Source organism: Anopheles stephensi, chromosome 3, assembly GCF_013141755.1.
Source record: "Anopheles stephensi strain Indian chromosome 3, UCI_ANSTEP_V1.0, whole genome shotgun sequence".
Lineage (NCBI taxonomy): Eukaryota > Metazoa > Arthropoda > Insecta > Diptera > Culicidae > Anopheles > Anopheles stephensi.
This window is the reverse complement of record NC_050203.1, coordinates 53,751,181-53,763,220: the sequence shown is the minus strand read 5'-3', so window position 1 is coordinate 53,763,220 and position 12,040 is coordinate 53,751,181. Positions and strand designations below refer to the sequence as shown.

General features: G+C 46.1%; 1 protein-coding gene across 1 annotated transcript; it reads right to left on the bottom strand.

Annotated features, from left to right (window-relative positions):
• Positions 1–265: 265 nt before the first annotated feature.
• On the bottom strand, positions 266–11,833 carry LOC118513255. The gene is made up of 7 exons (XM_036058818.1): positions 10,563–11,833; positions 10,202–10,465; positions 7,001–7,186; positions 6,611–6,887; positions 1,909–2,093; positions 1,411–1,842; positions 266–1,348 (listed from the first exon to the last, which is right to left on the bottom strand). The coding sequence occupies exons 1-7, from the start codon at positions 10,885–10,887 to the stop codon at positions 675–677; spliced, it is 2,343 nt and encodes a 780-aa protein (XP_035914711.1). The 5' UTR covers positions 10,888–11,833; the 3' UTR covers positions 266–674.
• Positions 11,834–12,040: the final 207 nt, after the last annotated feature.

Genomic DNA, 12,040 nt, shown 5'->3' with positions numbered 1-12,040 from the left:
TCATTCCTGGTGACAGTTTGCCGTGAGCCACAGTGTCCGATAAACGTGACAATGAGCCTCAATATTCCCAGCACCGAAAACGTTTGTGTGTGTGTGCTGGTGGTGACTTTTGATGACTAGTTCCTGCTTTTTCTGATTCGTCTATTATTTACATTTACTGCCGTTTTACAGCCGGGTCGGGTCTAATCGTTCTAAGTAGGCTGATTAGAAGTGTAACGCCCGCGGTCTAGCGATGGAGGTGATTGAATAGCCATTTTCCCTGCACGCCTGAACGCGTTTTCCATAAAGCACGGAGTTATCGGGGTAAGAAAATGTATAACAAAATAACACCTGTCTCTTACATTGGACTACCGAATGACAATGAGCTAAGGCGATGGCAAATGGAATTGGGGCCTTTTTTGGGGGGGTGGGGGGTGTTCTGGAGGGTGAACGGGTGTAGTTAATTGTGTTTCCTGTTTACCGTCCCAAGAACCGGTTCCTGTTTCTACACCCTCTGGTCTACATAGCTTACTTTCTACACACCGCGCTACACAGAACGTGTGAGACTCATTAATTAGATAAAGATGACGTGTTTGCATTGGGAACTGCTCGCTACTGCTGCTGCTTCTGGTAAAATCGATGGAGTGTTGTGCACCACAATCAGACACGGTGGCGACCAGGTCCGCACAACTGCACTAGTGCGCGTTGAACATTGGCATGGCGTAGTTTTGCATTACGCTCGCTTCCTTCTGCTGTAATCGGCGGCGCAAGTCCTGCAGGTAGAACGCATCGTCGATATCGTTATCGCTAGGTGACGCCACCGTAGTAGGGACCGTAGTAGCTAGTGTGCTTGAAGCGATCGGTCCATGATCACCACCTCCGTAGCGTGATTTGTCTTGTTCGAGAATTTTCCTGATATGTTCCTTCGTGAGGTCCTTGGTACCGACGTGATTAAAGTATGGCCACTCGTCATCATCCTGTGCGTGGTTTGGATCCTGCGAGTATGGTGTCGGAAAGTGATCCACGTTGTTGAAGGAGCTTTCCAGCTTTCCCCACTGATCGATATCGCTGATGAACGGATCTCGGTTTAGTCCGTGCTTGTGTAGCACCGAATCTTTCTTCTGAGGAATGCTGAATCCAGCCCAACGGCCAATCGCAAACGGTGAAGCCGCGTTGGTCGTTATGAGAAACATGCCTTCCGTACCGGACGGACAATCTTCACCGGCGATAACTTGCAGGTTGTTCTGTGGGCAGAAGCCAAGCAGGTAATACACGTAACTTTGACAGCTCCAGCCCCAAAACCCGGTCAGACTGCGGATCGATTCGGCATAGTAATCCGGTGCCCGGTGATGACTGCAAGCCATTGGATCTACAAGGAAAGAAAGTGTGTATTAGGTGGCACTCTTTTAAGCAGTGATAGAAAGACCTTACTTTGCCCCGAGCTCCAACAGCCTGGCTGAAGAATTCCTCCATTTATGTAAAAGTCCACATGCCCACAGCGTTCTATCTTTCCCTGCACCAGCGCGTTGGTATGGATCACATCCACAAACTCCGCATCGGAAGGGTCCAGCTTATCGTCCGCAGCGGCCGTAATGAACAGTGGCATTGCGGGATCGAGGCCTGTGATGCGTTTCAATCGGAACGGCCGTACCGTTGTGGACACGTAGTTCGTCACCTGTGCACCGAGTGAAAATCCAACCAGATGAATGTTATCCGTACCGGCATCGATGATCCGCTGCACAAGTTGACCGATGCATTTGCCAACATGGCGCGTATTGTGTACGGCTGATGGATAGCAGGGTCCATGGGCAAGATCACTCCAATCGACGTAGAACAGGTTGTAGTTCGCACGGGCAAGGTACTCTGGCAAACGAAGGAAACTTAGCATTAGGATCAGCACGATAAGGTTGTAAAGAATGGGCTTGTTACCTCCTTTCATGTTGATCAGTGGTGTCAGAAACATGTCAGCATTGTAGCCATGGATGATCACCTTAACCGGATGGGAGGGATTAAAGTAGGAGGAGCTGAGGTTGGACTGCTCCCAGGTCTCGTCGATGTGGATGTACTGTCGATCATCGGGGTTCGACCGGGTAAACAGATAGAACCGAATATCGCTATCCGGACAGGGACGATCAACGATCCAGACACAGTTTCCAATGTTGAAACTACTTCGGCCTTTTTTGACCGAGACTGGTACCGGTTGGGCGGATGGCAGGAATAGTAAGGCTGTTGAGGGAAAATTAAAAGAACAAAATGCAGTAATATATTATGGTACTTTGGTTTATATTGATACTACCATCACAATGACATTTGAAATTAGTAATTTCTTTCGATGTCTATAGTGTAAAGTACAATACTTAAGTAGTAAACAACTTTGCGTTTACTTAAAAGGCTCTTCAGTCTTTTCATATTTTTTAACGCTCGAATTGATAACATTTAATATAAGCAATAGATAAGGGAGTTGTTTTAATGATTCTCAAGATAATGCAAATAGACGATCAACTCTTTGCGGATGATAAGAAGCGATGATAAGGAACACTTCAGGGCATGTGTAATAACCCTGACAAAGGGTTGGATAGTGAATTGTCATTGTCATGGCTGCCTTGATTTGATAAACAATTTCATACCAAAAAGCAACACTGCTTCCAGTGTGTCCCAAAGCACTTTAGAGCAAATAAACTTCCCACTTCTCGACATTATGCTACTCTCATCACCCTGCGATGGGCTGGTCTGCTTCGCTGATGTTTTATGCTGCTCGCTATGATAAGCAAACGACCGCTGTGCTAAACACCGCTTATCAATATCACAACAAACACACTATCGCTCTTCTTCTGCACAAGCACTCAGTCACGGACGACTTCAAGCTTCACACACACACACACACACACACACACACTAACCCTTTTCAAAGTTCTCGCTGTGTAGAGGCCATTACAACGTGTGCAATTGGCTTGTACCGGAAATGGTTAGATGCATTTCACACAGTCACATGTGAGCAAGTGTCAATTCATTATTTTTGCACCGCTCACTCACTCGAAACGCCAAACGCGGACAAAACGCACAATTAGCAAAACGCATCCGCAAACCATTGCCGTTCGGATGAAACTAAACCACTAATGGATTAATGTGGGTGGGCCGGCTGGGACCCGAAAGTTTCACCGCATCACCGCCGTTCTGCGACAGCGACTCCATCGTCCAGACCAACCAAGCACCCCCCGAAGGGTGGTTTTAAATATTCTTTACGCGTTCCCGGCGCAACATGGTGCGATGATGGTGGCGCGAAAGTGTTTTGCGCGTGTGATTTCCCTCCTTTGGCCCTTTTTCTTTCTGCCAGGTGCACGCTTTGCCACTTTTATGACACTTAATCGGTGCCGATGATTTCACTGGTTCTCGTTAGCAATTCTTCGCGGTTCGCGCGGTGGTGCACAATATCGATTTTCACTCACAGGCAGGCAGACGGTAAATGACCGATGACAAACAGGGGAACCGAACCTGTCCAAAAAATGATCGATCCGTCCGGACGGTTCGGCTTTGACTGTCCGTATATGCGAGTTTGTTGATCCAAAACGCACCACGGGAGCTGGTGATGGCACGGCCAAGTGAAAGTCCGTTTCCCGTTGGTCTACTAAGAGAAAAGTCGGCGACTTCTTTCGCGTGCTGTGCTACTTCGCTTTCCGCATTGTTTAGGGCTGTTGTTTAGGGCGCGGTGAAAGAAGGAAGTGACGGCAAAAGCGTCGCGTTGCTATGGAAACACTTTGTAGTAAATGCAGCCCGAGGCAAGAAATAGAGTTTACTAGAACACACACGATACAAGAGGACTGTGCTGTAGAGCAGATGGACCTAGTGGAACTGATTTCAACACCCGGCTTCAATCGATATGCACTTGTCGTAGGTCCCCGCCGCATTACGTGTTGGGGGTTTGTTTTGTTTATCACAGGTTCAAGCTTTGCGTGGCTGTGTTGGTGATATGTGTTTTAAGGGGTTGTTTTTTACAGGGGTGTCAAACCTGGCAGTGATACTATTAAAAATATTAGAATAAGTAGGAATAATAAGCATAATGTGTGTAAAAAGCTTCAGCATCGTTAACTAATATTTATGCGTTAGAATAAGACCTGTAGAATTTAATGATGATTTATTTTAGATGATCACTTGTATTCAGTGGTCGGGTTGAGAATTCAGTGTATCTTTTTTTAATAATACTCAATGGAATAATTTTTTTTTCTCTTTTGCTATTTTGGTCGTAAAAAAATTAAATTAACTAATCTGTTCCAACAATGCTTGAAACCCCGCAAGGTTTAGTGTTGATGTCTATCAAACCAGTATCTCGGCCTTTCTGATTGACGCAACAGCGCCATCCCTCTCTCCGTCTCTCTTTGGTCCTACCACGCCTCCTTTTTTATTTGGACGGTTTTAAACGTATTTACAGGTTGGGTCGTCCTGTGTCATTCTCATGACATGAAGTGGATCGTCTTACACCTCATAGAATACGTCATTGTTGCAACTTGCAATTGTTGCAAGGAAACTGTTGCAATTTTCCTTTCGCAGATGTGAGGCAAAAAAATCCAGATCATCCTTATCTTGAACAACGCTAAAAAGAATTCTTCATTTATTGGTCATAGTCGTAGTGTTAGTAAGAGTGCACTGGGACAGTATATTAGAATAAAAAGATTATATTTATAATGTTGATAACTGATACTGATGGGCGACCCGGTAGTAGATGCGACAACGGCACCGGTCTTCACACAGCAGGACCGGGGTTCAACTCAAAGAATCATCTAAGTCGAAACCATCGGGATGGCTGAATACATTGAGCAATCTTTATTTTTTGGAGCAAGTATCGCATCCAGTTACACGGCAGTATCGCATGCGCACGACTAACTGTCCAGTGTCATGTAAATCAAGTCAAAGTAAACCAATAAAAGCAGATTTAGTCCTCTAAAGGAAACCAAAAGGTTTGTTGTCGTTCTCCATACCCTATCAGTGCAATTTATAAATGGAGTTAGGCCCTATGATAACTGCAAAAACACATATTTGGGGACAAAATAATAAAAAAAATGAAACTACCTTACAGGTGGATATGGGTTGGACACCTTTGACTTTGCGGGGATCATGCGAGCATGGCGCCCATTAAGTCCAAACCGGTTAAACAAAGCTGTAAACTCAATGCACAATAATAATGCAACATCGTATTTGCAAAACTATGCAAATCAAGCGAAATCAGTCGTTTAAAAATCGATAATAAAAATCACACACCGTTTAGTGAATCTGCGCACCCGCTGTTGCAGTAATTGTGAAACAGTACGAAAGGAGGTTAAAAGTTGTTTATTAAATAAATATTTTACACTGTCCAAAGTACGCGAATGCACTATTTTACAAAACCTTAAGGTAGTTGCGTCTAGCTTAAACACTAATTTCTACACCTATGCTCCGTGTAATTGATACACCTTCCATTAATGCATTACGATCTATTATTTCACCGATCACACTCGCTCTCCTAATGCTTGACTGAATGGCAGTTGTTTCCCTTAGCTGGTTTCGTTTTTTTCACCAACATACAATCCACATGTCCTGTAACTCTTCCCGCACGTTGCATCGTTGAAGGTCGTTCGGTAACTGGTAACTGACTTCGGGTGCACTTAACCTACCGATGATCAAATGACTACCAAACAAATTACCACCACGACGGTGTGGCAATCGCACAAATGTTAGGCCCACGAAGAAGGCATAAGCCCGGCGCGATCCCCCAGGTTGATCCCGATAAATCACCAATAATGTGCTGCGTTGTTGTGATGTGTTCCTTTTGGTGAATTTATTTTAACCAACGCAGCTTACCGTCTCACTGCTGCTCGATTGCATGAGCCGGTGATCTTGCTGGTACTAAACGGGTAATGAGACGGTTCTGTGCGCCATTGCCCTCTAATTCTTTTTATGAGCAAGTTGTTTTTGCTCCCCTGCCGTAATGCGAGTTTATGCGAGTGTGTGTGTGTGTGGTGCTGCTTTTTTTTCTCTAACTTGCCGATGCCAATCGTCAACATTAGCAATGGAGCAAGGTGAAATCTTCCATGTTTCCCCCGTGTTCCGTGAGATCTTCTGTACTGATTGTTTACTGCCCGGTGAAGGTAACTGAATGAGTTCTACGGTTCGCTCTTTCCGGTTTTCTAAGTGGCTGTGGAAGGTTTGTAACACTAATGTTCTACGTTGGCAAGTTAGCACACTTGAAGTCCTGCTCTGCGTTATGCCACCGTACACTGTTAAAGCTCTTGAATGGAGAATGGTTCCAGCGACAAATGTCGCTTCATGCCTCAAGAACCAGCAACCAGTTTCGTACGTCCGTTGGAAGTCTAGGACCTAGGGCCTCCTCTAGAAACCCATCGCAAACGGAGGCTTTGGATTGGTGGGCACAAAATATACTCCCTCGACACTGTGGAAAAGAAGCAAAGGCAAAGAATGGAGACAAAAACGACGTTACAAAGGGACCAGGAAACGGTACAGTAGGTCATTGGCGCTAAAGTCCCCAAAATATTGGATTTCGGGTACACCGGGAAGTGTTGACCCACTGGACGGAGGAAATATTCTCAGGTACAGCACACAGGTGTGGTACACAGTCGGATTTGATTGATGCGCTACTCACGTATTCGAACAGTACTCGCCCATCAGTATGCGATTGTTATCGTGCACATTGTTGTTTTCGCCGAGGGCCACGCCAGGTTGCGTCGTTTCTTCCTGCCGGCTGCTATCTTCGATCGACGACTGTTGCTGCTGCTGCTGCTGCTGCTCGACGCGATACTTACAGAAGCCGAAAAAGTATGCAAAGTAACTGGTGCAGCGTGTCGCCCAGAAGCCATGCTTGCTGTTGATCGATTCCGCAAAGTAGGCGGCCGACATTTTGTGGCTGCATAGGGGTTGATCTGTCGTAAGGATCGCGATTATTTGGGCACGGTTGGAAAATGGTTTCGTGCGAATTGGTTTCACTTATTGCGGATGGCGTGCATTAGCACACCCCGATGTGATCGTCACTCACTTGAATCTTTTTCACAGCCCGGTTGATTTTGGCCACCGTTCATGTAGAAATCGACATGTCCGCACGCCTCGATCTTCCCGTACACGCCCGCATTTGTGTGGATCACATCGACAAAGTCGGCATCGCTTTGGTCCAGCTTCCAGTGGGGACGAGCCGTGGCAAAGAATGGCAGCGCTGGATCGAGACCTGAAGATCGAGAGAGGCACGTGAAAAACATCATACTTGGCACGTGTCATACCGGGTTTGTAATCATCTCGCTCGCTGACCTCGTGCTATGATTTGAGGAAGTGTTTGCTCCAACGATTAAGCGAGCAAAAAACGTACATGCTGAGCGAGTGATGGACGGTCATGAAATGGAGCTTTTCTCTTTTTTGTTTGTATCTACTAAAACTCTTGAGCTTTGAACTTGACATGAACTGCTGGAGGCAAGCGGTGAACATTATGACGGGCGCCGGTCGACATTGACATTAGTCGATGTCGTGCACGGATGTTGAAGGTACGGAAACATCTGCGTGTACTACATACAAGCGCAAATACACAACCATTCGGAGATCGGTGTGAGGTTATGCAATCCAGCGCAAGTTGTTACGTTTTTTTTCTACTGTGGTTCCTCTCACAACTTTAAGGATGAACAATTGACGGTCAATTTGACTTCAATTCATTGGTTAATTAGCATTTACATGCGGAGAAATCCGCCCGGCTGCTCCACCCGATGAACAGGTTTCTGGTGCCGATCGTTCAGCCATATTTGTAGGTTCGTAATTAATGTGTGACCCTACCTCTCTCTCTCTCTCACTCTCTTGCTCTAGCCAACGTGGGTCACGCAGGTTGTCAGCCGAACGCGTGTGCGCATACACCGGTGAGAAATATGCAAACCCCGACATGGTTCTCACTTTCAACAGAAGATCTGTTGCCGCGGACAGAACATTTTTCGATCGGTTGGAAATAGTGTCAAACGAGGGTGTTGGCAAAACAGGGTTGTGCACTTCTGCACTGTGGTGATCATATACAAAGTATGGTAGCGAAAAATGAAAGTTAAAGAGTTGCTTGAGTGGTTTCAATTATCGGTTACACGCTGCCTTCTATCGATCTTTAATGTAGTACATTAGATTATTTGTAGAAAATTACAAAATACAGGCAGAACAAATTACAAACAGGCAGAAGCTAGCTATCAGCCTTCTGAGTATATCGATTACATGATCAATAACAAAACCGTTTGCTTTCCTTGTTAATCAAATTTGATGTTGCCATTACTGAACGTGGACCAGGAATAAGACAAACTGCCAGAACGTTTTGCTACGATAACAAATATATTTCATACACTTTCCATCGCAAAGGCATCCCTTGCAGGCATATAAGGTGCACAATGGAGCAGGGTTTCCTGAACAAAGCTCTCCTTGCCTGAATTAGAACATTTTACTTCCGAAATAAGTAAAATCTATGTTCTAACCGTTTGAAGAGACTAGGTGGAAAATAAGAAAACGTTCTTATTCTTCTGTAGCTCTACTACCTTAAGAAGTCTGGGCCTGTCACAATTCTTCTTCTTCCTTGGCATTACAACCTCGAAATGTCTCGGCCTGCCATTTATGGCTTTCTGTGACTTGATTTTACTCATAGAAAGTTTGTCAGCTTTGCGTACTGGTAGGCGGTCTAGATGGGATTTGAACCCCGGTCCTGCGCTGTGAAGATCGGCGCCGTTATCGCCTCAGCCACCGGACCACCCCGTCTCAATTATCCGTTGCTAAATAGTTAGTCTTCCGCATGGGCTCCGCTGCCGCCTATGCCACCGTACTGTCTCAAGGACTCATTAGAGTAGATTTCTATTGAATGTTGCAACAGTCCTGCGTTGTGAAATATGCATTGACGGATTACTTTTATCTAAATTTATTACTTTTATCTGAGTAAATCTCACCTTCATTTCATATGGTAGGCATGTTATAATAAGTAGGACGTTACAACAGATAGAAAGGAGAATGCGTAATCACATTCCATATTTCTAGAAGTGTTGATAGATGCTGGTTTCATGCCTTCATGACATTAGTATTTTATGGTAATGTGCATAGAAGTAACCTTGGGATATATAAGGTCGAATAGAATTGTTTGTTACTGACGGTTTCTTCCAAGAAGTGGAAGCTATTCCTAAAGGTTAAGCAACGAGTATATAACTCGTAGAAACGTTTGTTCATGCAGAAATTTAAGAGACTGATTAGTTGGTCTTTGTGCCTAGAATCAGATGATGGCATATCCCCTCAAATAGTTTTCAATTAATTTACTATAGTTTCAAGCTGTTTTAATTTAACATTTAAACACACGAACCTTACTTTACCATTTTTCCAATCGTTTCACTCACTGTTGAACTCAAAACACAGCATCACATGCTATCCACGGTGCATTTAATATGATTTGCAGCTCATTAGCAGATAGAGCCGATAATTTTCCACAAATCCAGATAAAATCTTATTACTTCCGCCTGGCTGTGCCGATGATTGGAGTGCACTTATTGTTTTCAACTTTAGTGCAATCTAGCCGAAAGGAATCAGTTCCACCAGCGGGCGTAGGTCAGTTCAGTTCACAGTATCATGTACCGTACATTGAACATGCATCGCTATGACCAATCAACCGTACGGGAGTTGTGGAATTGCGAAAGGCTTTAACACGACCTACGTTTCGAAAAATTCTCGCGAAATTAGCCAAGCCAAGCAGCATCGAATTAGAGAGGTTTTCCACTTAGCCAGAGAGCTCCCACAACAAGGGTCACGGAGGGGATGGATGTAATATTTTTGCAAATTTATAACCCTCTCACGGGCTGATTTTGATCTCACTTTCGTCTTGATAGAATGCGATCGGAGACCATTCGGAAGTTTACGATGAAACGGGTTTTCCGTTAGCAGAACCGTTGCGCTGGGCTTAGGCTTGGCAGGAGCCGGGCTAGGATCTTGTTTTTATTCCACACCGTTCATCAGTGCATTGAACGCGTGTGAGGATAAAAATACGCGTCCGCGCAAACTGTTACGCGCAGTCACACCGTCTCCACATGGTCGGTCGGAGAGATAGTAAAAATTATGCCCAACTGTCACTCGGTCAATGCGAACCACTACTCACGAGTAACCGTGCAGCCGTGTTGAGCACTCGGAACCGTGCGTTGTAAACAGCTAGCGCGCGCGGTAGCAGTTTTCATCTGGAGCGCGTTACGCTACCTACCTGTGATACGGCGGAACTTGACGCCAATCGATTTCTCCAGCGCGTTACTGGTGAAGCTCAGCACGTGCGCACCGAGACTGAACCCGATGGCGTGCAGATCACGGGTACTAAACTCCGGATGGTTCGCCTGCAGCCCGATCAGGAATGTGGCCGTACATTCGCCCGCCTGCTTCGTGTTGAAGGCGGCCGTCGGATAGCAGGGCAGCCGGGACAGTTTCCCCCAATCGACGATGAAGACGTTCGTGTTCGGTTTTCGCAAGTACGCTACCAATGGAATCGGAAAAGGAATAACAAACGCACCCAACACACACGGGTGACATTATCGGTTGTGGTGCTTTCAGCTCCCTTTCCATTCGCTTACCTTTACGGATCATTTTGGTAGCGTTAAAATCGATACTTCCGCCATATCCGTGTACGATCAGCTTGTTGGTATGGTTGAGCGCGATATGCTCGGGCACGTGTGGATCGATCGAGTCGAGCAGTATCGGACCATCCTTCGGGTGCTCGCTGGAGAAGACGTAGAACGCAATCGTTTTGGATGTGCACGGTTCTAGGTACTGGAACTGGCAGGGCCCAATCGTGAATTCGTGCGTAGTTACAACGTCCACTAGAAGGAGCAGCGTTGACAGCAGCAGGAGAGCAAGGCGACAGCACTCGGACAAACCACTTGGATGGTTATGGCACATTTTTGGCGCTATTTGGACACTTGATCACTCACTCTCGACGAAAGCTTGCCTTCAATCGATTATCGATCGTGCAGATTGTCACCTGTTTCATCGGAATGTGGTTTGATGCGGTGGTATCGGGTGGTACTCGCACACTAAATTCACCAAACACTGTTCGACCTACTTCGAAGCTATAATTTGACTTGTTGGACGCACTTTCATTACACCTCACTGTCCATCCAGTCGGTGCGTCGCCTTCACACTACTATTTCTGCAGCACATGGCGCACACACACGGCACGGCACGGTTTTGTGGGAAACTAGGCACTGAAAATTAGCAACTTGCTGCATTCGGGGGACCATTCAGATGATGATGGCCGTTCTTGCACAATAACGAAATAGACGACCAATCGAACAGGGTGGGGATCGATTGGGTTTGTCTCCGGCTGGGTACGGTACTGGATCAAACGAAATGCGTACGTAAAGGATGGATCACTCGATCGTTCCGTGGTGGATATACTCAGCTCACTCGGTGACACTCAAGGAACCCGCGAAACTACTAAGCTGATCCGATCTTAAGGATCGTGCGTCCGGCACTGAACTGAACGAAACCTCTCTCCCAGTATCCGGAGCTGGAGAATCTAAGTCCAAATTTCTCGACGCCTTAAACGTTCTACGCTCCACTCACTTCACCGAGATCATACACTCTGAGTGTGACGGCCTGTACGGAGTCGCGTATGAAATTCGCTAATCCTAGCTGGATGTTGCACACACGGCGTTAGGTGGGGGATTAAAGGTAGCAGCAATGTTCAGTTTGGGCCTCGCCACCGCCACTTGATGATGGGTGGGAAAGACGAGTTGCTTTGCAGCCCCCTCCCCTACGCAACGCTTGCTGGCTGGTTTGTGTATGAAAAACTAATAACGATGATGGTGAGGATGATGGTGAAGATGATGGTACCCAGTCGTGTCACGATTCGGGCGAATAATGGTGAGAAGCTGTGAGAAAGAATTTGTTTTTATACGCCCGCATCGCGCACGCATGGCGCACTTTCTGGGAGGGAGAACACGTTTTGTTCTAAGCGGTGGCTGTGTACGCACAGTGGGCGAATATGGTTTTGAGGCACACTGTGCGACGGTCATAATTTCAACAGATTTTGTTTAAACAGCTGGTGCAC

Excerpts from the sequence above, each read along its gene's own strand:
- LOC118513255 (XM_036058818.1), bottom strand. The coding sequence starts at position 10,887 with ATGTGCCATAACCATCCAAGTGGTTTGTCCGAGTGCTGTCGCCTTGCT. Across the intron at positions 7,187-10,201 it reads CAAGTTCCGCCGTATCACAG|GTCTCGATCCAGCGCTGCCA; the intron begins GTAGGTAGCGTA and ends CTCGATCTTCAG. Across the intron at positions 1,843-1,908 it reads ACTGATCAACATGAAAGGAG|AGTACCTTGCCCGTGCGAAC; the intron begins GTAACAAGCCCA and ends TTCGTTTGCCAG.